Consider the following 22,106-nt stretch of genomic DNA (forward strand, 5'->3'; position numbering starts at 1 on the left):
ATAAATAAAATAAAATAATAAAATAAAATAATAGATAATAAATGAATAGATAATAAATAATAAATGAGACAATAAATAAAATAAAATAATAAATAAAATAATAGATAATAAATAATAAATGATAGATAATAAATGAATAGATAATAATAAATGACAGACAATAAATAAAATAAAATAAAAAATAATAGATAATAAATGAATAGATAATAAATAATAAATGACAGACAATAAATAAAATAAAATAATAGATAATAGATAGATAATAAATAATAAATGACAGAATAAATGAAATAAAATGATAAATAATAAAATGATAGATAATAAATTAATGGATAATAAATAATAGACAATAAGCAATAATGGAATAAAATAATAAATAATAAATTAAATGATAAATTAAATTATTATATATTTTATTCATTAAACATGAAACTCAGTCAACTGAACATTCAAAAATGTATCATAAATATCTATTATTATTAGTAGTAGCAGTAGTAGTGTAGTGGTAGTAGTAGTAATAGTAGTAATAGTAATAGTAGTAGTATCAATGTCCCAGAACCTGGTTTAATGAGGGGTAGCAGTGGAAAGGCTTATTTTGCCACAAATTCTGCTTTAAAAGTGTTTTAATTGTTTTATATTATCTGCTTCTTCCACAGCAGATGTCGGGTCTCCTGCTTGGGCAGGGGGTTGGACTAGATGACCTGCAAGGTCCCTTCCAACTCGGCTCATCTGCTATTTCGGCTACTATTAGATACCACTCCAATGGCAGAAAGTGAAGAGGCACTAAAGAGCCTCTTGATGAGGGCGAAGGAGGAGAGTGCCAAAGTTGGCTGGAAACTCAACGTGAAGAAAACAAAGATCATGGCATCCGGCCCTCTCAACTCCTGGTAAATTAGATGGGGAAGAAATGGAGGGAGTGTCCAATTTTATTTTCCTGGGCTCCAAGATCACCGCAGATGGGGACGGCAGCTAAAGAAATTAAAAGACTGGGGAGGGAAGCTATGGGAGAGCATCTTAAAAAGCAGAGACATCACCCTGCCAATCAAAAGTGCGTCTAGTCAAGGCGGTGGATTTCCCAGTTGCAATGGATGGTTATGAAGGTTGGACCATAAGGAAGGCTAAAGAATGGAGGCCTTTGAACTCTGGTGCTGGAGAAGCCTCCTGCATTGAGTCCCTTGGACTGCAAGGCCATCCAACCGGTCAGTCCTAGAGGAGATCCACCCTGGATGCTCTTTAGAAGGCCAGATCCTGAAGAGGAAACTCAAAGACTTTGGCCACCTGATGAGAAGGAAGAAGGACTCCCTGGAGAAGAGCCTCATGCTGGGAACGATGGAGGAAAGAAGAAGAAGAAGGGGACGGCAGAGAAGGACTTGGCTGGATGGAGTCACTGAAGCAGCCGGCCTGAGCTTCAATGGACTCCAGAGGATGGGAGAGGACAGGAAGGCCTGGAGGAATGTGGTCCGTGGGGTCACGATGGGTGGGACACGACTTCCCAACTAACAACAAATATGCTTCTTCCATCATTGTTTTTTTAATCTGGTTGCTTTATTGTATGTAGGTGAGATGGGTAGCCGTATACACTTAAATAATAAATGAATAAATTACTCATAATGCAATAAAAGGCTTAACATGTTTAGTGAATCAATCCAGAGTTTGGATTTCTTTATCCAAGTTCTCGACTTAACGATAGAGCCACATCTGGACAAAGGCTGCCTTATCGGGGGGCCTTCTCAGCAAGTCTTCATCCAAAGCCCCCCCTTCCGACCAAGACTCGGACGTTGTACGAGACGGCGTGGGCCGAAGGAGCCTCCCAGAAGTCCGGCTTTGCCCCCTACACAAATATATATATTTTTTTTAATTTCCTGCATCCTCAGAAAAAGGACGCAGCGTTCACATGAGACGACATGGGCCCGGGCGTGGGAAAGACTGCGCTGGGCTCCGGAGGCTCGCTTGCAAGGAGTCGAAATCGATCCCGCCAAAGCTGGGGCGGTTGGGAGGGGCTGGCCAGGCTCTGTTGGGTTGCGCGATGCTCAGAAGGTCTCGCGGCAGCTGAGGCTTTGCCCCCGCGGCTTCCAGCTGCTTTTCGTCGGCCGGGTTCTGAGAGAAGGAGGGAAAGAAAGAAAGAAAGAAAGAAAGAAAGAAAGAAAGAAAGAAAGAAAGAAAAACAGAGAGAGAGAGAGAAAGAAGGAGATCAGAAACGTCAATCAGAATAAAGCAGGAAGGGACCTTAGAGGTCTTCTACTCCAGCCCCACTGCTCAAGCAGGAGACCCTATCCCATTTCAGACAAAAGTTGTCTGATCTCTTTAAAATCCCCAGTGATAGAGAAGGAAGGAAGGAAGGAAGGAAGGAAGGAAGGAAGGAAGGAAGGAAGGAAGGAAGGAAGGAAGGAAGGAAGGAAAAGGAAGGAAGGAAGGATAGTAAAATAACAGAATCAAAGTGTTGGAAGGGACCTTGGAGGTCTTCTAGTCCAACCCCGTCTTCAGGCCGGAGAACTTAGGCCATTTCAGACAAATGCTTTTCCAGTCTCTTCTTAAAAAGCCTCCAGTGATGGGGAAGGAAGGAAGGAAGGAAGGAAGGAAGGAAGGAAGGAAGGAAGGAAGGAAGGAAGGAAGGAAGGAAGGAAGGATAGCAGAATAAGAGAATAACAGTCGTAAGGGGCCTTGGAGGTCCTCTAGTCCAGTCCACTGCTCCAGCAGGAGAACCTATACCATTTCAGATAGGTGGCTGTCCAGTCTTTTCTTGAAAACCTCCAGTGACGAAGCACCTACAACTTCTAGTGGCAAGCTGTTCCACTGGTTCGTTGTTCCATTAGGAAGCTTCTCCTCAATTCCAGATTGCTTCTCTCCTTGGCTAGTTGCTTCTTGTCTGGCCTTCAGGTGCTTTGGAGAATAAGTTGACCCCCCCCTTCTTTGTGGCAGCCCCCCAAATTCTAGAACAATGCTATCATGTCCCCCTAGTCTCATGGCCTTTAAGTGCCTTAGTTGCTCTTCTCTGCACTTTTCCCAAAGTTTCAACATTTTTTTTAGATATATTTTTATTCTTTTTAAACAAAACAACACATACAAAACAAAGCAAGAGAAGAAAAAAGAACAACTTTCCTCCGTTTCATCAAGCGTGTCGTTTGGTTACAAGTTTTTGTGTGTCAATTCTTAAGTTTAGGATTAACATCCCTGGTTTACATTAAACATAACTGGATATTTCGCTGTCATTGAGCATTATGTGTTCAAATTGCCATTAATATCCTTTCATTTGTAACAATCCTTATTTCCTTAAATTCATAATTATCCAGCAAAGAAACAAGGAGTCTTTAAAGTATTATAGTATCACCTATCTCTAAGGACGAAAAGCGAAGATTGGAACAATGTTGTGTTTTAATTATGTATTTGTCTTATATGTTAAAAGTTTGTCTCCCCCCCCCCTTTTTAAGTTGTAAGCCGCCCTGAGTCCCCCCAGGGAAAAGGGCGGCATATAAATAAACTTTAAATGAAAATGAAATGAAAAAAACAAAGAATTCCCATTGGTTTATAATATACATTCATCTTTTCAATTAACCACAATGTCACCAATCATCCAGAATTCCAAAAGTTTCAACATATTTTTTTGTAATGGGTTGAGACCAAAACTGGCTGCACTATTCCAAGTGTGGAATAACACAAAGGTTAGAAGACAAAAACCATTGTGTTATGCTTCGCAATATCTGGTGGGCATCAGTCACTTTGGATGGGAGATGGGCATACAAATTTAATAAATACATGCATTTAATTGATACGTAAATGCATAAATACTAAACATAGGCATCTCGACGTAAATAAATACAGTCAGACTGGGGTGTGGGTTAGGGCTAGAGGTAGTCCTCAACTTACGACCACCATGGAGCCTGCTGTTAAGTGAGTTTTTGCCCCATTTCGCGTCCTTCCTTGCCACCGTTAAGTGAATCATTGCATTTGTGAAGCAAGCCACACACTTGTTAAGCGAATTGGGATCTCCCATGGCCTGGACTCGTCAGAAGGTCGCAAAAGGGGACTGCGTGCGTCCACGGGACGCCGAGACCGTCGTAAATACGAGAGTGGCCAAGCGTTTCGGATTTGTATCACGGGGAAGGCTGCAACGGCGGTAGGTGCGAAAAAGACACACTGTTCTCAGCCCCGTTTTGGTTTCGGTCCCTAAAACGAATGGTTGTTAAGTCGAGGAGTATGTATCTGTTGTAATTCGAGGACTACCTGGAATTTGTACCCGAATTTGTACCTTTTAGAAAGCAAATAAATAAATAAATAAATCTCACCTTTGGGAGGTTGTATTTCTCCCGCAAATGAGCTCTGAAAGAAGCACGCTGGGCTTTCTGTCGTGTGAAGGCTGCGTCTCGTTCGACCCTGGCAAAGGAGGAGGAGGAGAAGGAGGTTTTTAGGAAGAGGGAGGGGAAAAAAATCACAAAAATGTGGCATCGATCCCTCCCCAAACACAAAATGCAGGTCTCAAAATGCCTAGCCAGGCACTCTTGCTCCTGCCAAAAATCCCTCCCTGTTTTTATGTTTCTTCTACAGAATCAGAAGATGCTAACAGTTTTATTCCCGGCTGTTAAACCAGAAACCAAAGAAAAGCGAGGCTGGGAGTTCGCTCCGGGAAACTGACTAGACCAAATACAGTTCTCAGGTATTGAGGCCACGAAATTTGACAGGAGAGCAAAAAGGCAAGGGGGAGAAGATGAAAGGGTACCCATCCATCTATTCCTTCCTTCCTGTTTATCTGTATCTCTTTTCCTTGCCTCCTTTCCTTCCTTTTGTTCCACACTCCCCCTCTCTCTTCCCTCTCTCCACCTATTTATGTATTTTATATGCTCTTTTTTCATCTGTCTATCTATCTCCTTGCTTCCTTTCTTTTTGTTCCTCCCTCCCTTCTCTATTGCCAACTATTTATTTTTATATTCTATCTATCCATCTTTTCCTTGCTTTCCTTCTTTCCCTCCCTCCCTCTCCCTTTCCTATCTCCATCTATTTTATCTATCTATCTATCTATCTATCTATCTATCTATCTATCTATCTATCTATCTATCTATCTATGTTATATTTGTGCTGATAAATAAATAAAGGGAGACTAGTATAGATCTATTTCAAGCTATTTAGCTCTCATCAGCTAGCCATACCCTTACTGGGAATCGAGCCTGTGCTGTATTGCCTCTAAGGCAGATGTGTTAACCATTGAGCCACAGAGCTCGACTCCTTATCAGCCAGCCAGGGTGAAAGGTATCTATTTAGATTTTACAACCCCCGGTATGCCCAAATACAGGAGTTGTAAAATCCCAAATACTTCCTCCCAAAGTAGAGGAAGATCACTACTTCCATTCTTTGTCCTTCGGCTCGTCACAAGAGACCATCCACATCTATTTATCTATCTATCTATCTATCTATCTATCTATCTATCTATCTATCTATCTATCTATCTATCATCTATCTATCTATCATCTATCTAATCTATCTATCTATCTATCTATCTATCTATCTATCTATCTCAACTACTTATATAGCTATTTAGCTGTTCGATTTCAAACAGTTTGCTCGGCTGCTCCATATTTACACCAATTTGTGAACTGTACTTACTTCTGCCTTGGCTGAGCCTGCATCTTGACTGGCTCCCAGCTGTGGCTTCTTTGAACGCCCATGTCTTTGTCCTTGGCGGAATTGGTTGAGAAGCCACAGAGCAATTCTTTGACCGTGTCCCCAAATCCCGATCTCATGGTTAAGGAGAGGGGCCGAGCGGCGAAGAGGCGCCCGCACTGAAAAGCAACGAAAAGCCGCTTCGTAAAAGACGCGCCCCCAAAAACCCTCCCTCCATCGGCACCGAGCAAAGCCTTACAAGCCCAACCGAACAATTCTCATTTTCCGTAAAAACGATGGGACTCACGGAGTAAAGCTCCAGTGTAAGTTCAGCTTCTCTTGGTGGGGATGGATCTTCCCCCTCCGAAGGTGGCCCAAGGATGATTCCAAATCTTGTCTGCTCAGGATCTTTTAAGTGGAGATCAGGAGCAATAAGGACAGGTTTTCCTTGATCCATTCGGGCGACAGCTGTCGAGACTCCGGGGAGACAGATGGCGCGGTGAGTGGAGCCTGTCGGGAAGATAACTAGGTACGTGCCCTTGTCTGGAGGGCAAACCGCTTCAAGTCTTCCTCGGATAAAACAGCAAGCGGCTAGTCCTCAGTGGATTTGGGCCCAAGAGAACCGGGGCTAAAAGTAGATCCAAAACTAATGTTTTTCCCCCCAGGCTGAGGGCCGGTTTGCAACATCTCGTGGTACCTGAAGGACAAATAGATTTATCGCAGGTAGGAGGAAGAGAGGCAGTTTGGGTTAAGGCGGGAGGTTGGGAGTTCTAGTCCTTCTCCTCAGATGAGCCTTGGGCCAGCCACTTTCTCTCAGCCCTAAGAAGGAGGCAATGGCAAACCCTTCTGAAAAACCTTGCCGAGAAAACGGCAAGGGTTTGTACAGGCAGACTCTGAAGGTTGAAAAGAAAATAGGGAGGGAGGGAGGGAAAGATAGGATGGATAACAGATGATAGATAGATAGATAGATAGATAGATAGATAGATAGATAGATAGATAGATAGATAGATAGATAGATAATCTTATCCATCTAATCTATCCACAATAGATAGATATAGATTATAGATCAGATAGATAGACAGATAGACAGAGACAGACAGACAGACAGATAGATGGGATGGATAACGAAAGATAGAGATAGAGAGATAGAAATAGATAGAGATAGATAGATACATAGATAGATAGATAGATAGATAGATAGATAGATAGATAGATAGATATAGATAGATATAAGATAGATAATCTTATCCATCTATCTGTAATGTATACACAATAGATATAGAAATTATAGATCAGATAGACAGACAGACAGACAGATAGATGGGATGGATAACAGAGAGATAAATGATTAGATAGATAGATAGATAGATAGATAGATAGATAGATAGATAGATAGATAGATAGATAGATGATAGATAGATAAATGATAGATAGATAGATGATTAATAGATAGATAGATAGATAGATAGATAGATAGATAGATAGATAGAGATAGATAGATAGATAGATAGATAGATAGATAGATAGATAGATATAGATAGATAGAATGGATAACAGATAGATGGATGGATGGATGGATGGATGGATGGATGGATGGATGGATGGATGGATGGATGGATGGATAGATAGGATAGATAATAGCTAGATAAAGATACCCATGATTCTTTGACATATAATACTAGAAATATTTATTACAATAATGACAACAGGAACAACACCAGCAGCTCTGAACGAACAGAAAAGGTTTCTCAACCCAAAATAAAATTGGCTAGAAAAACTGGCACTGCCTGTGTGAACATTGTTTAATACTTGTCAAGGAAAACTAGAACAATCGTCCTGGGGCTTTGTCGCCTAAAGCAACCCTTAACGGACACAATGACACACAATCCCACCGAGGAGGATGAAAGGTTTATAGAAGAAGCTGAAGGACCAGCTGCAGCTGGCAGGACGTGGGTTTTAAGCTCCTTACGCCCAGCGTCGAAGGGGGAAGGAAGCTGGGTATACTATAATCTTGACTTCCCCCCCCCCTTCTTTTTCTTGAACTGGGTTCTAGCCTTAAATCGTCTCCAACTTAAGATGCCCTTCCCTGAAACCACAATGAAAACAGTGGAGCAATCGCAATTGACCAATGGGGATTTTTGTCAATGCCGATGGTGTTCAATTATTATGATGGTGAGTTAGTTCAGACTGGATTGGGCATTAATATATAGGATAGGATAGAATAAGAATTAGCATAGAATAGAATTAGAATAAAAATTAGCATAGAATTAGAATAAAAATTAGCATAGAATAGAATTAGAATAAGAATTAGCATTAGAATAGAATAGAATAACAGAGTTGGAAGGGACCTTGAAGGTCTTCTAGTCCAGCCCCCTGCTGAGGCAGGAAACCCTACACTACTTCAGACAAATGGTTATCCAACATCTTCTTAAAAACTTCCAGTGTTGGGGCATTCACAACTTCTGGAGGCAAGTTGTTCCACTGGTTACTTGTTCTAACTGTCAGTTTCTCCTCAGTTCTAAGTTGCTTCTCTCCTGGATTAGTTTCCACCCATTGCTTCTTGCCCTGCCTTCAGGTGCTTTGGAGAATAGCTTGACTCCCTCTTCTTTGGGGCATCCCCTGAGATATTGGAAGACTGCTATCATGTCTCCCCTAGTCCTTCTTTTCATTAAACTAGACATACCCAGTTCCTGCAACCGTTCTTCGTATGATTTAGTCTCCAGTATCCTAATCCTCTGAGACATTGGAAGACTGATATCATGTCTCCCCTAGTTCTCCTTTTCATTAAACTAGACATACTCAGTTCCTGCAACCGTTCTTCATATGTTTTAGCCTCCAGCCCCCTAATCCTCTTTGTTGCTCTTCTCTGCACTCTTTCTAGGCCAGTGGTAGTCAACCTGGTCCCTACCACCCATTAGTGGGCGTTCCAGCTTTCATGGTGGACCTTAGGGGTTTGCTGTAACTCTGCTTTACAAATTTTATAAAGTAAAGTTACTTCCCTACTTTATAAGTCACCATTACTGTGGAACCGGTGGGCGGTTAGAAAATTCTACTACTAACAGAGATACAAAAGTGGGCGGTAGGTATAAAAAGGTTGACTACCCCTGATATAGACTCTTTCTATTTGTGAGAGTGAAAAGCAAAGAAACAAGAGAAACAAAGCCAGCGAAACACCTAGAGAGAACTTCATCGGACGTGGTCTTTTTATTTTCCCCAAGACTGTACAAAATTAATATAAAATTCCAGGGATTTGAAACGGGGGACGCGGTTTGTTCTCACCCAAAAAATAATTGTCCCACAACCGCAAAATCCGCCCAGGGTAGAGAGGAAACGGGAAAGGGGGGGGGGGACAAGCAACAGCAGCATTATTTACAGAGGGAGGGAAATGGCACAAGATATCCCAGTGTGTTTTATATATAATTTATATATACACACATATATATATAGATATACTTTATAGAGAGATATTTACAGACTATTTCACATATCCACAAGCTTTATACCGTAACAAAAAGGGACGGAACCTGGAAGAGGAGAACTCAAGGTTTTTGTTTTTTTTCTGTAGTCTTCGGATGGAAGGAAAAAGCACCAAAAACGGAGACGTTGCCAGCCACCATAGGGGCCAAATACGTTGAGAAGGGGTGAGGGGTGGGGTTGTCCAGGAAACGAAAGCCAAGAGCCCCCCCACGGGTCACCGGCTGATGTCCCGGTTCGAATCCCAAGCTTTCGGGGCGGGCTGCAGTTGGAGAAGGCTGAAGAAGGGGTGCTTGAGGGCCTCGGAGAGGGCTAGCCGCTTGGCCGGTTCGTATTCCAACATGCCTTCCAGAAGGTCGAAGAGCTGGTGGTGTTCCTCGGCTTCCGACGCCAGGTACCTCTGGGATGAGAAGCGGAGAGGAACGGCTAGGAGGAAGGGTGGGGTGAAGTGCCACCCCCCCTGCCCCGGTTAAAAATGGTTAAGCTGGTGGCTGGAGGAATAGGCTGCTCAGTTTCTCCTTGGGTGGAGGAAAAGATGGTTTGTCCCAGGGCATTCCTGTGTGGGCTCGGGCTAGAGGAGGGGGCCCCAACCGTTTGGACCTCAGGGACCACTAAATTTCTAATTTTAAATCCCAGACCGTTAATATGATCTGTCTGACTGGGTGGGTGTGGCCAACTTGATGTCACTCATGTCAAGGGGCCCCTCCCCTCCCAGCCCCTCCTCGCCTGCCCGCCCGGGCTCCTTAGGGCCCCAACAGGAAGCCGTTGCTGGAGCTGAGCAGTCCCCAGGAGAAAGAGTTGGCAAAACAGCTCAGTTCAAATTGGATCTGACCCAGGAGGAGGCTCAGCAGAAGCACCTCACTGAGGACTAGGAGCATGGGCTTTATCAAGCAGAGGGAAGACCTTGTGGGAGTGCAAGGCCAAGTACCGGCGCCTGGAGGCTCAGCGGGCTGAGATGGTCAGCCAGTTCCAGGCCGTGATGCAGCCCCACTGGAACGAGGCCCTCCGGCAACGCTTCCCTCCAGCCTTGGCCCAAAGCCCCCCACCAGGAGGCCGAAGCAGACCCCAAGTGGGAATCTCTGCCCCCCCCTCTGACTCCCACAAAAAGACCCCGAAGGGGGAGACTCCCTGCAGCAACACAAGCGTTCACTGTACGTCTCCATCCCAGGAGCCGTAGTTTGAGGACCCCTGATTGAGTGCAATTTAAAAAATGCAAACAGTTTTTCTGCAGACCACCAACATTTTCTCAGTTGGTGACCGCTGGGCCTTAAGAAGCGGGAAGTCCCTCCCGCTTCTGTGACTTTATTGCTGGAGCAGGAGGAGGAGGAGGAGGAAGCGGTATGGGCAATGGCAAATGACAGGGACTCCTCATCTTACAGCTGCTTGTTTAGTGGCTGATGGTGCTGAAGTGGGGCCGTTTCTCACACTTGCAGCGTCTCCCCCATGCGGCCACGAGACCAAAATCCGGACGCTCGGCGACTGTTATGAATTGATGACATGATGATGTGTCGTTACGGTTTCCTGAAGGAATCAAACTTGGCGGGGGGGCTGGTGGGAGACAGGGAGAGGCCCCGGCTTACCCGGAGTGGCTTGCAGTTTTCGCGCACGTAACGCCCCGCGGAGGTGTTCTCATCCCAGTCCAAATGTCCGTGGTAGAAATATTTCTGCTTCCTATCCAGGGAGGGGTGGGGGGGAAACACATCAGAAGGAACCATCCGTGGTAGAAAGGCCCAGTGTGTGTTGCTCCTTGTTTTTAATTTTTTATGAAGTATACAAATACAGATAAACTTTTTGACTTATGACTGTTTGTTTAGTGACGAGGAGGAAGGAGGAGGAAGAGGAGGACTGTGAGGTCCCTGGTGATTTTTGAGCTTGGTGGTTTTCTTGGAGAGGTTTCATTTCCCAGCTAGCTAATATTATCCCTGGGGTGGGGGTGGGGGGAGAACTGTGGGTTCCTTGGGGCTCTCTGAAGGTGGTTGGTAACATCAGTGCTAGAAGGGAGTGGGTGTTGTGGAGAGGAGGAGGAGGGATGGAGGAGGAGGAATAGGAGGAGGAGGAGTAGAAGAAGAAGGGTTAGAGGAGATGGAGGAGAGTGGGGTTTGCGGAATGGAAGAGAGAGAGAGAGAGGAAGAAGAGGAGGCAGATGAAAAAGAGGAGGGAGGACGAGGCAGACGAAAGGATTTATGAGGTCCTTGGTGCTCTATGAACTTGCAGACATTTTGTTACCCAACTAGGTAACGTCATTGGTGCTAGAAGGGAGTGAGGTTTGCTGATGATGTTCTATAGTTGGGCCATGAAACGCTTGCAAGAAAACCCCACCAAGCTCAGAGAGCACCAAGGACCCTACAGTCCTATTCCTCCTCCTTCTCCTCCCCCACCCTCTTGCCTCTCCCCGTCCACAATCCCCACCAAGCTCAGAGAGCACCAAGGACCCAACACTCCCCCCACCCTTTGTCATTTACTCCCTGATCCCCTCTCCCTTCTAGCACTGATGATGTTACCTAGTTGGGCCATGAAACGTCTGCAAAAAAAAAAAAACACCCCACCAAGCTCAGAGAGCACCAAGGACCCCACAATTCTCTCCTTCCTCCTTCTCCCTTCTAGCACTGATGATGTTGCCTAGTTGGGCCATGAAATGTCTGCAAACCCCCCCTTCCCACCACCACCACCACTAAGCTGAGAGCACCAAGAACCCCACAATTCGCCCCTGAGCTCACAAAGATTCTCTTCCACCTGTCTCAACATCTGGACATCACCCAGAGTCCCAAGGGAGTGGGCGGCATACAAATGTTAATAAATCTTAAATCTTCCTAATCCAAAGCCGCTCAAGTTCCAAGCCTTTTCGGCCTTCCCTGAGGACCGTAGCCCCTTCCTTCCTCTGCCCCCCAACCCTCTTACCTCGTCTTCCTGATCATCCGCGACGGGATGGGGCCTAGGATACGCTCCATCATAGCCAGGTGTTCGCGATTGTCGTGGGTCTACGATGGGGGGGGGAGAAGGTTTTAGTTGGGGGGGGGAGATCAAACGAAGACTTGGAACAGCCTGATTTTGTTGGGGCTCCCCCCCCCTCCTTCCTGCCTCCAATGGCTCCTACCCGCCACACTCACCTGGAACAAGGTGAAGCCCATATAATACTCGAAGATAATGCAGCCGACACTCCAAACGTCGCACGGTTGGGTCCAGCCGAGTTCTGTGTCGTGAAGGGAAAAAGGGAGTTTCAGAGTCTGGACTTGCGGCCTTCGGAGTCCAACCGAGGTGCCCAGGTAGAACCGCTGACCTAAAATGACCTCGGGGGCCCGATAGTGCCGCGTGGAGACGATGGTGCTGTGGTGCTCGTGATCGAAAGTGGCGCTGCCAAAATCCACCAACCGGATGGCTGTGTTCTTGATGCTGCGCTCGTCACGTTTCTGGGAAAGGGGGGGGGGAGTCAGCAGCAAGGACAATGTCCTCCCACCTTCGGGCCCAACCCGAAGTAGCCCTGAAGGCGGGAGGGAGGGAGGGAAGCCACAGCGGTGGAGGAGATGTCCCCAGGGACTACAAGCTCACCTTTTCCAAGTTGTAGGTCATCTCGTAGTCCGAATTGACGAAAAGGATGTTCTCCGGCTTGAGGTCTGTATGGGTCAGCTTGTTCTCGTGTAGAACTGGGAGGGAGAGAGAAAAGGTAAGAGAATGTCGGCTGGCAACTACCCGGGGGAGGGCCTTCTCTGTAGCCGCTCCGACCCTATGGAATGAACTGCCCCCCAGAGATCCGGACCCTACCCACTCTCATGGCCTTCCGAAAGGCTATTAAAACCTGGCTATTCCGGCAGGCTGAGGTCCTGACTGAGGTCCAGCCCCGATTAGACTGGGTATATGTTGTGGCTTTTTTAATCTATGTTTCTCCGTTTTTAACTTTTTTATTTTTTAAATGTATTTGTTGTAAGCCGCCCGGAGTACCTTCGGGATTGGGCAGCCTATAAATTCATTAAATCTAATCTAATCTAAGAGAGAAGGAGGGAAGGTAGGAGGAAGAGAGAAAGAATGGAGAGGGAACGGAGAGGAAAGATACAAAGATAGGAAGAAGGAAGGAAAGCAGAGAGGGAGGTTGATAGACACACAGACAGAGATAGGGGAGGGAGGGAAAAAGTGTAGAGAAAAAATGGAAAGATACAAAGATTGGATGGAAGGGAAGGAGGGAGGTTGATACATAGACAGACAGACAGAGATAGGGGAGGGAGGGAAGAAATAAGTGGAGAAAGAATGGAAGGAAATGGAGAAGAAAGATACAAAGATTGGATGGACTGAGCGATGGGAGGAAGGGATGATAAACACAAGAGACAGATGGAGATAAGGGAGGGAGGGAGGGAAGGAAGGGAAAGATTGATATGGATAGATGGATGAGCATTTTGATTGATAGACAGGTAGGTAGATGAATGGATGAATGGACGGAGGGAGGGAGGAAAAGGGGAAATCCCACATGCCCCCATGCACCCTTCTACATTCAAAGTCACTGCCAGCTGAGGCATCGACAATCCTTATTCCAATTCAAAACAAATTGGAATGACACACACACCCCTTCTCTCAGCCCTTGGTAGCCCCCTTCCCCACCCACCCCCTCGGGGATCACTCACATCTGACCGCTTGGCACACTTGGTAGGCCATATGCCTGATCTGGTGGAGGGGGTAGGGCAGGTAGTTGTTATCCTTCAGGAAGTCGAACGTGCTGAGCCCCAGGAGCTCAAAAGAGATGCACATGTGGCCGTGATAGTCAAACCAATCGTACATCCGGACGCAGAGGCTAAAAGAGAAAAACGAGGCAAAGAGGAAGAGGAGGAAGAGGAAAGAGGAGAATGGGCTTTATAAAAAGCGACCGGCACTCGAGTAAAGGCAGGTTAGTGTTTTGACTGAGGTTTCCCAAGAGCCTGACGCAAATTCCTTGTCCCGACAAAAATTAATTAATTTTTATTAATTTTTCCCTGTGAATTCAGCTGATTCGCATCCAGCAAAATCCAACTTACTTTTGGTTGTTGGGATCTTTCTCGTTAATTTTCTCCAGCACGTTGATCTCCAAGCGAGCGGCTTCTTTGTATTTCTCCACGTTCTTGATGATTTTCAGAGCCACCCGGGTGTTGCCCCTGAAGGGGGGGGAGAGGAAAACCATGGAGGAGGAGGAGGAGGAGGTGGGGATGGGGAAAACAACCAGGGTGGGCAGACTGACCCCGCCCTGCTTGTAAAATGCACTTCTCTGCTCCACTAATAAAAGGCCAAAGCAGACCAGCTTGGCACGTTGATGCTCAACTCTAGTTGAGTTGAGCTTGGCTGGCTGGGGAATTCTGGGAGTTGAAGTCCAGGCCTCTTTAAGTTGCTCAGGTTTGAGAAACACTCGGTCGGTCTGTCTATCTATCTATCATCAATCTTCCATCCATTATTTATCTACCTTATCTTATATCTTATCTATGATCCATCCATCCATCATCCATCCATCATCTATGTATTCATTTATCTGTCTAACTATCATTTAATCTATCTATCTATCTATCTATCTATCTATCTATCTATCTATCTATCTATCTATCTATCTATCTATCTATCTATCTATCTATCCTCTTCTATCATCTCCCTCTTCCCCGTCCCGCCCTCCCTCCCTGTCTCTCTATCATAAACTATCTATCAATCTATCTATATCTATTTATATCTATCTATCTATCTATCTATCTATCTATCTATCTATCTATCTATCTATCTATCCTCTTCTATCATCTCCCTCTTCCCCGTCCCGCCCTCCCTCCCTGTCTCTCTATCATAAACTATCTATCAATCTATCTATATCTATTTATATCTATCTATCTATCTATCTATCTATCTATCTATCTATCTATCTATCTATCTATCTATCATGTTTTCCTGAAAATAAAACCTCCCTGGATAATAATCCCAATTCAGCTTTTGAGTGCATGCACTAAAATCAGCCCTCCCCCGAAAATATTGCAACACAGCAGCAGCCATGAGGTGACCCCCGCTCGCCACCTCCTACACCTCAAAAATAATAAGGCCTCCCCGAAAATAAGGCCAAGCGCTTATTTTGGGGGTCAAAAGAAAATAAGACCCTCTCTTATTTTCATGGAAACACAGTATCGATCTCTCTCTCTCTCTCTCTCTTTCTCTCTCTCTTATATTGTATATCTTATCTATCCATCAATCTATCTCTTTCTTATTTTCCTTATCTATTCTCTATCATCTTATCCATCTCCAATCTGTTTTGATTTCTTCTGCATCTATCATCTATTTCAATCTATGTCTGTTATCCTCTCTACATCTCTCATCCATCCATCCATCCCATCTCTCTCTCCCCCGCCCCTCCGTCTGTTGGTCTCTCTCTCTGTCTCTCTGTCTCTCTGTATCTCTCTCTGTCTCTCTCTCTTTTCCCCCGTTAATTTTCCAGCAGCCCGAGACATTTTCCCCTCACCTGCGATGGTCAATGCACTGCACCACGCGTCCAAAGGTGCCTTCCCCGAGAGTGGTGATGATCTCATCTGCAGGGGAAAGGAGACAAAGAGATTTGGGGGCAGGGGAGGGGAGAAGAGGAGAGGGTGAGACGCGGGGGGGGCCGGCATCTGGGGGGGGGGCCAAGCAACAAAAACATCACCACTTTTAAAAAAAAGAGAAGCTATCTTGGCCAGTCCCTAACACTTCGGATATCAATACGGAAAGAAATAAAACAGGAGGGAGGGAAGGAAGGATAGAGGCAGAAAGGAAAGGAGGAAGGATGCTTAAAAAGGGGGGGAGGGGAAAAGATTGCGGTTTGGCCTTTTTTTAAAAAAAAAAACCACATTGCGAAGAGAAGAGAAAATAAAAGCAACAGAGCAAACGAGGAAAAGGGGGAAAAAGCTAAGAACAATTCTGTAACTGCGACGGGAGCTTAACTAGAGACGGGATTAATGTTACGATTTCGCAGTACATCTCTCTTGAAGACAGTCGCCGACGCGATAGATGAGGTGGCCCTCCACGTCGACTTCCACGTTCTTGGTTTTCCTTCTGCTGCCGGGACGACTCTGCTGCCGGGGAGGCCCCCCCGCAAAAACGCAGCGGCAGTGGCGGCGATGGGGCGGAGAGGGGAGGGTTTTCATTCATTCATTCATTGTTTTCACCCGGGCGAAGGCGAAGGGGGAAGCCAGCCAAGTGGACACGGTGGGCCCGTGGCGGATATGGAGGTGGTGGCGGGACGAATTCCAGGCCAAGTTCATAACGGCACAGAGGCGTAGAGGTATAAACAATATACAACACACACGTGAACAATAAGAGGGGTGGCAAGGGGCGAAAAGCAACACTCAACACACACACACACACACTCACGCGCGCCGGCTCAGGGTGGTCTTTGCAGGTGGTCCTCGACTTAACGACCACAGTGGAGCCCGCCCAAAGCGAGGCACATTCATTACGGGATCTTCGCCCCGTTTTACGACCTTCCTTGCCACCGTTAAGCTAGTTCACACGGTCGTTAAAAGTGGGTCTGGATTCTTCATGGCTTGTAAGAAAGTCGCAAAAGGAGAATCACGTGACACCCTCCCCCCCCCGGGGGGGACGCTGCAAACCGTCGTTAAGTGTGAGTCAAGCATCCGATGTAAACCACGTGACTGTGGGGAATGCTTCAATGGCCGTAAAGTGTGGGAAAGCGGTCGTCCCTTTTTTTCCAGTGCGGTTGTGACTTTGAACGGCCACTAAAATGAACGGTTATAAGTCGAGGACTACCTGTTTATATATATATATCGTGATGGTCTCTTGTGATGAGCCAATAGAGAAAGGAAGCAGTATGCTTCCTCCCATATTTGGGCATACCAGGGGTTGTGACACAATACATACCTATTTCCCTGGCCTAGCGGATAAAGGAAGAGAGCCTGTGGCTTAGTGGCTAATATAACTGCCTGATATGTAATACAGCCCAGGTTCGAATCCCAGTAAGGGCATGGCTGGCTGATGAGAGCTAAATAGCTTGAAATAGATCTATACTAGTCTTCCTTTATTTATTTATCAACACAAATGCAACATATATATATATAAGGTTAGGGGGAGCATCTTCTGTAAACGGGGTACTGTTGCCCCTAAGAAGAGGACCCCCCACAGGCCACAATTCAAGTAAAGGTCAGCGACGGAATGACAGAAAAAGCCCCCTACCCCCACCCCTTCCTCATCCTTTCCCAGTATTGGGGAGGGGGGAGATGTATCCCAGTCCAAAGCAGGATTTTTCACCTTGCTTGTTCTAGAAGCAATAAGGGTGGGATTATTATATCCCCTCTGCTCCCTGATTTTCTGAACAGCCAGCCCAGATTTTGAGGCTGGTTCCGGTGTGTGTGTGTGTGTGTGTGTGTGTGTGTGTGTGTGTGTGTGTGTGAATGGTTTGCTAAAATTCTCTTAAAATTAGGTGCAGTTACATGATGCCTCCCTTAACAACTGATTTTTGGTCGTAAGACGAGGACTGTGTATACTATAGGCAGAAGACGTTCCACTCACACTGGAAAAACCCCTCCAAAAATATTAAGGATTTCAAAGAGGCCAAAGCATGTTTGCCCTGTACTGGCGATTTGGACTGCTGCGCCTAACAAGGTTTTTGAAACTTTCAGCTGCCAAGTTTTTGAAGGCAGAGAATTATTTAATGAAACGAATAGACATCATTCATCATCTTCCCAGAAATCAGATCTATCTATCCATCCACCCACCCGATTTATACGGCCACCAAACCAACAATAAAATAATAAAAGAAAACATACGGGAGGGTCATCCAATCCAACCTGATTCACCCGAGACAGTGGGAATGGGCAAGCATATAAATGTAATCATGAATAAATTTAATAAACTGGCCCACAACTCCAGGGGAAAATTGTTTTGTTTTTTTAAATGCTTTTGAAAAGGTTAATAGGGTTGGACAAGATTAGCTTTGCTGGGGTGGGGGCAGCTTGATCATTTCAAAGAGGAGGGGGCTACCCCTGAAAAAGACTCTTGATCAGAAATGTTTTACTTTGACGTTCTTCAAAATAAATATATAGAAATAAAATTCTGGATTATATGAAGGCCTTTATAAGCCTCTTCTCCTAGTACCGTGCAGAAGGAAATTCTTTAAAAATCACATTTTCCCCTTTTCCCACTACTGCCAATCCCAGAAAAAAATATATGTCAATTTCCAAGCAACTCAAAAGAGACACGAATGTCTTTAGGACAGACCCGGATCCCATTCCGTGATGTCGATTCCCAGGAACCCAGAATGCCATTCCTAAGCAAATTCCAGAGATCTGGAGATCCGGCCGAAGAGATTCTGACCACTGCCTGGGTCAATGGACCGGAAGAGGCAGAGATTACTCACCGAGGAGGAACGGCTGAAGGAGCGGCTTCCGCGCCGTCTCCGTTGCCGTTTCCGCCGATTGCTCTTGCAGTTCCGGTAACTGCCGTCCCGGGAACGCTGGTACTCATCCGAAGGGTGGTATTCGGGTTCGTAGTAGGCATCGCCGCCCCTGTCGCTGTAGCCGTCTCGCCGGTAATCCTCCAGGTATCGCCGGTCATAGGCACGTCGGTCGGACGAGTGATCGTCGTAACTGGGAGGAGGAGCGAAATTAAGATGATTCGGAAAACCGACTACGTTGTTGTTGTTGTTAATGACCCCGTAAGGCGTGGGTGGATTTGGAGGGCAACTGAATGGAGCTGAATATTTACTGGCCAGATGCCCTTCCTGTCCCCAATGAGGAGTTTTGTTCAGATCTATTTTCATTGTGCTCAGAGAGAGAATTATCACGGGCTCTACCTAGGATCAAATTCACACCCTCACAGCGAGGGCTCCACCTCTAGGCCACCGTACCACTCATCCATAAAACTGACTATATGATTCACTTAACAACCGCAGTGATTAACAATTAGGCTTAACAATCAACAATGGGGCTCAAACGGTCATAAAATCAAGCATGGTTCACTTGACTACTTATCTTGCTTAGCAAGGGAAATCCTGGTCTCGGACTACCTATAGAACAATTCATTTAATGACCGTCTGAAGTTAAGCAGCTCTGGAAAAAAAAGTGACTTATGGCCGTCTTTCACACATATGACGGTGGCAGCATCCCCACAGTCACGTGGCCAAGATTCCGAAGCTTAACAACTGACTCATACTTACGACGGTTTCACTGTCCCCAGGTCAACCTTTGACAAGCACAGTCAATGGGGAAGCCAGATTAACCACCGAATGACTAATTTTTAACTGCAGTGGTTCGCTTAATAACGGAGGCAGAATGGTTGTAAAATGAGGCAAGACTTACTTTTTAGCCACTGTCTCGCTTAGCAATGGAAATCTGGTGGTCGTAAGTCGAGGACTAACTGCATCTTCTCGCAGGCTCTGCTTTTGGGGGACTCACTCACCTCCGGGATCGGACGTGGTAGCTGTCGTCTCTGTGACGCCATCGCTCGCTGCTACTCGAGCGGGAGCGGCTCCGCCGCCGCTTGTGTTTACGGCTTCGGTAACTCTCGCGGTAGCTGCCCCGGCTGCTGCGTTCCGAAGACAGAAACCTCCGAGAACGGGGCATCTGCAAGGGGAGGAAAAGGGTCAGAAGACCAAGCGGAGAGGTCGAACCTTAAAAGTGGTAAGAGTAAAAAGTTCCTCTCGCACATCTGTGCCAGTCGTTCCCGATTCTAGGGGGCAGCTGCTCATCTCCGTTTCAAAGCCAAAGAGCCAGCGCTGTCCCCTTCCCACCTAAGGTGGTTCCTATTTTTCCATTTTTGCATTTTGTTACCTGCTTTCGAACGGCCAGGTTGGCAGGAGCTGGGACAAGGTGTGATTTCCTTGTGGCCTCCTTTCCTTCCACCCCAAAGCCCAAAGCAAAGCAACCCGCTGCCTCCAACCAAGACCTAATATGTATGTATCTATATGTATATGTATATGTACATGTGTATATGTGTGTGTGTGTGTGTGTGTGTGTGTGTATGTCTGTATGTATATATTAGATTTTTACAACCCCTGGTATGCCCAAATATGGGAGGAAGATCACTACTTCCATTTTCTGTCATTCGGCTCGTCACAAGAGACCATCCAGGCAGAAACCCAATATTTTTACTGTTGCCTTTTTGTTACATTTTGTTTTATTTGTGCTGATAAATAAATAAAGGGAGACTAATATAGATATAAATAGCTTGAAATAGATCTATACTAGTCTCCCTTTATTTATCAGCACAAATACAACATATATATATACATACACACACACACACACACACACACACACACACATATACATACATATACATAAACATATATATTTAATTATCAGCACAAATGCAACACAATTATATATATATATATGTCTGTCTGTCTATATATTCATACATGTATCTATGTGTATATACATATACATATACATACACATACACACATGTATGTATGTGTATATACATATATATAAACATATATATACATACATACATATATATATATATATATATCCCTCCCCGCCCTCAATTTTACTTATTTTTAAATACATTTTATATACATTATTTTTATGTTATATATACACACACATATCACACACACACACACACAATCATTCACACACATACATACACACACATATACATATTTAATACACACACACATATATTTATAATTTTTTTATTATATATATTTAGAATTTTTTAAATTACAATTTAACTCTAGGCGGCTGAATAGGAACTCTGGGGCGGCCTACCTGGCAGGGCTGTTGTGCCCCAATCGCCCCCAGGAGGGATGGAGACCTCCCCGGTTGCTCCGGCGGCCTGGTTCGGGGTCCTGAAGAGCCACCGCCGCCGCCGCCGCCCCGAGGCCTCCCCCGCCCGGCCCCGCCGCCTCGCCTCACCCTCTTGGCCGTCAGCCCGGTGCGCTTGTCCCACAGGAAGTCCGTCTTGGCGGCGGCTCCTCCGTTTTCCGCCCGCCCGTCGTAGCCGCCGCCGCTGCTTCGCCTCAGCGTCCCCGCCGCCGCCCGGGGTCGCTCTGAGGGAAAGCTCGGCTGAAGGGAAAAAGAGGGGAATGCGCCTACCGCGCATGCGCCGCCACGCACGGACGGACGGACGGACGGCGTAAAGCGCGCGCCACAAAGCGCCCGGAACGTCCCCCTTTGCGCGGCGGAGATCGTCAAAGTTCAGAGAGGACGGTTCCGTAGGGATCGACTGTGCAGCGGCAGCTTCCGGGTACGCTTCCCGAGAAAAGTCTTCCATTGATTCTCCATCCGTTTGTTCACAAATATGAATAGAAGAGAAGAGTAGAATAGAACAGAATAGAGAATTAGAATTAGAATAGAATAGAATAGCTTGAAGGGACCTTGGAGGTTCTCTAGTCCAACCCCCTGCTGAATGCCATTGGGACTTTGAACTGTTACTAAACGAATTGTGATAAGTCGAGGACCACACCTGCATAAAGCTGCGATGGCTTTTCTTTCGTTGCTGTTGGGCGTGCTGTCCTCCTTTTCCCCATGGGGGATTACATGGGATTACAATGTCCATCGTCCCCAGCCAGCATTAGAGGGGTGGGGATGCTTCTGTCCTGCTGAACTGCCTAAGTTTTTTTTTAATTAACTTGGTATTTCTAATATAAATATCATTTTCTCTCTTTTGGAGATAGGGGAAGAGATAGAGAGAAACAAGGGCCAATAAAGAATAGTTATAGCTTAAATTTATAGCAATAAAGAATACTTATAAGAATATTAGTAATATTTATAGCTCAGGGTTCAAATGACACAGTTGGCTTGCTTAAATATTTAATACTAAATTAAATATTTCGTAAAAAATTTGGATTGGGCTCCTTATATTTGGCCAAAGTCCTTCAGGGCTTGGAAGCCCTTGGAAGCCAAACTATATATTTTTACGAAACAAATCCCCAACGACAAAGAAAAGCGAAAGCACTTGTCTTGTTTTATTTTCTCTATTGTCTAGAGAGAGGGGGGGGAGAGAGGACAAACACGCACGCGCAGAACAGACTGGACTGACCTGGAGCGCGTGATCTCCGCCTCGGCTTCCATGCCAGCGATTGAATGGAGGGGCGGGGATGGGGGGGAATTCAC

General features: G+C 45.6%; 2 protein-coding genes across 5 annotated transcripts; both read right to left on the reverse strand.

Annotated features, from left to right (window-relative positions):
* Positions 1-1,509: 1,509 nt before the first annotated feature.
* Positions 1,510-9,216, reverse strand: LOC148048684 (uncharacterized). Of its 3 annotated transcripts, none has more exons than XM_087705137.1 (5): positions 9,117-9,216; positions 5,900-6,102; positions 5,596-5,771; positions 4,284-4,371; positions 1,510-2,097 (listed from the first exon to the last, which is right to left on the reverse strand). In XM_087705137.1, exons 2-5 carry the CDS (start codon positions 6,047-6,049, stop codon positions 1,891-1,893), a joined length of 621 nt encoding a protein of 206 aa, XP_087561263.1. In that variant the 5' UTR covers positions 6,050-6,102; positions 9,117-9,216; the 3' UTR covers positions 1,510-1,890. The 3 variants fall into 3 exon arrangements, with proteins under 3 accessions (XP_087561263.1, XP_087561262.1, XP_087561261.1); XM_087705136.1 differs by having other exon boundaries at positions 9,096-9,182; XM_087705135.1 differs by lacking the exon at positions 9,117-9,216 and having other exon boundaries at positions 5,900-6,513.
* Positions 8,778-21,057, reverse strand: CLK2 (CDC like kinase 2). 2 transcript variants are annotated; one of them, XM_087705132.1, is made up of 13 exons: positions 20,907-21,057; positions 19,441-19,604; positions 18,401-18,629; positions 16,004-16,097; positions 15,512-15,578; positions 14,064-14,180; positions 13,677-13,843; positions 12,613-12,707; positions 12,344-12,473; positions 12,174-12,256; positions 11,965-12,044; positions 10,647-10,737; positions 8,778-9,466 (listed from the first exon to the last, which is right to left on the reverse strand). In XM_087705132.1, exons 2-13 carry the CDS (start codon positions 19,602-19,604, stop codon positions 9,284-9,286), a joined length of 1,500 nt encoding a protein of 499 aa, XP_087561258.1. In that variant the 5' UTR covers positions 20,907-21,057; the 3' UTR covers positions 8,778-9,283. The 2 variants fall into 2 exon arrangements, with proteins under 2 accessions (XP_087561258.1, XP_087561257.1); XM_087705131.1 differs by having other exon boundaries at positions 16,004-16,100.
* Between the last annotated feature and the right edge of the window lie 1,049 nt (positions 21,058-22,106).

Source organism: Thamnophis sirtalis, unplaced genomic scaffold, assembly GCF_051295495.1.
Source record: "Thamnophis sirtalis isolate CommonGarterSnake01/CBP01778 unplaced genomic scaffold, rThaSir2_p1.2 scaffold_2, whole genome shotgun sequence".
Taxonomy (NCBI): domain Eukaryota; kingdom Metazoa; phylum Chordata; class Lepidosauria; order Squamata; family Natricidae; genus Thamnophis; species Thamnophis sirtalis.

Bases quoted from the DNA above. Each gene is read 5' to 3' on its own strand.
- LOC148048684 (XM_087705137.1), bottom strand. From the start codon at position 6,049: ATGGATCAAGGAAAACCTGTCCTTATTGCTCCTGATCTCCACTTAAAA. The intron at 4,372-5,595 runs GTAAGTACAGTT...CTCCTTTGCCAG, and splicing joins CAGGCTCAGCCAAGGCAGAA to GGTCGAACGAGACGCAGCCT. The intron at 2,098-4,283 runs GTGAGATTTATT...TCCTTCTCTCAG, and splicing joins AGAAATACAACCTCCCAAAG to AACCCGGCCGACGAAAAGCA.
- CLK2 (XM_087705131.1), bottom strand. From the start codon at position 19,604: ATGCCCCGTTCTCGGAGGTTTCTGTCTTCGGAACGCAGCAGCCGGGGC. The intron at 13,844-14,063 runs GTAAGTTGGATT...TTTCTCTTTTAG, and splicing joins AAAGATCCCAACAACCAAAA to CCTCTGCGTCCGGATGTACG. The intron at 9,467-10,646 runs GTAAGCCGGGGC...TTCTCATCCCAG, and splicing joins AAAACTGCAAGCCACTCCGG to AGGTACCTGGCGTCGGAAGC.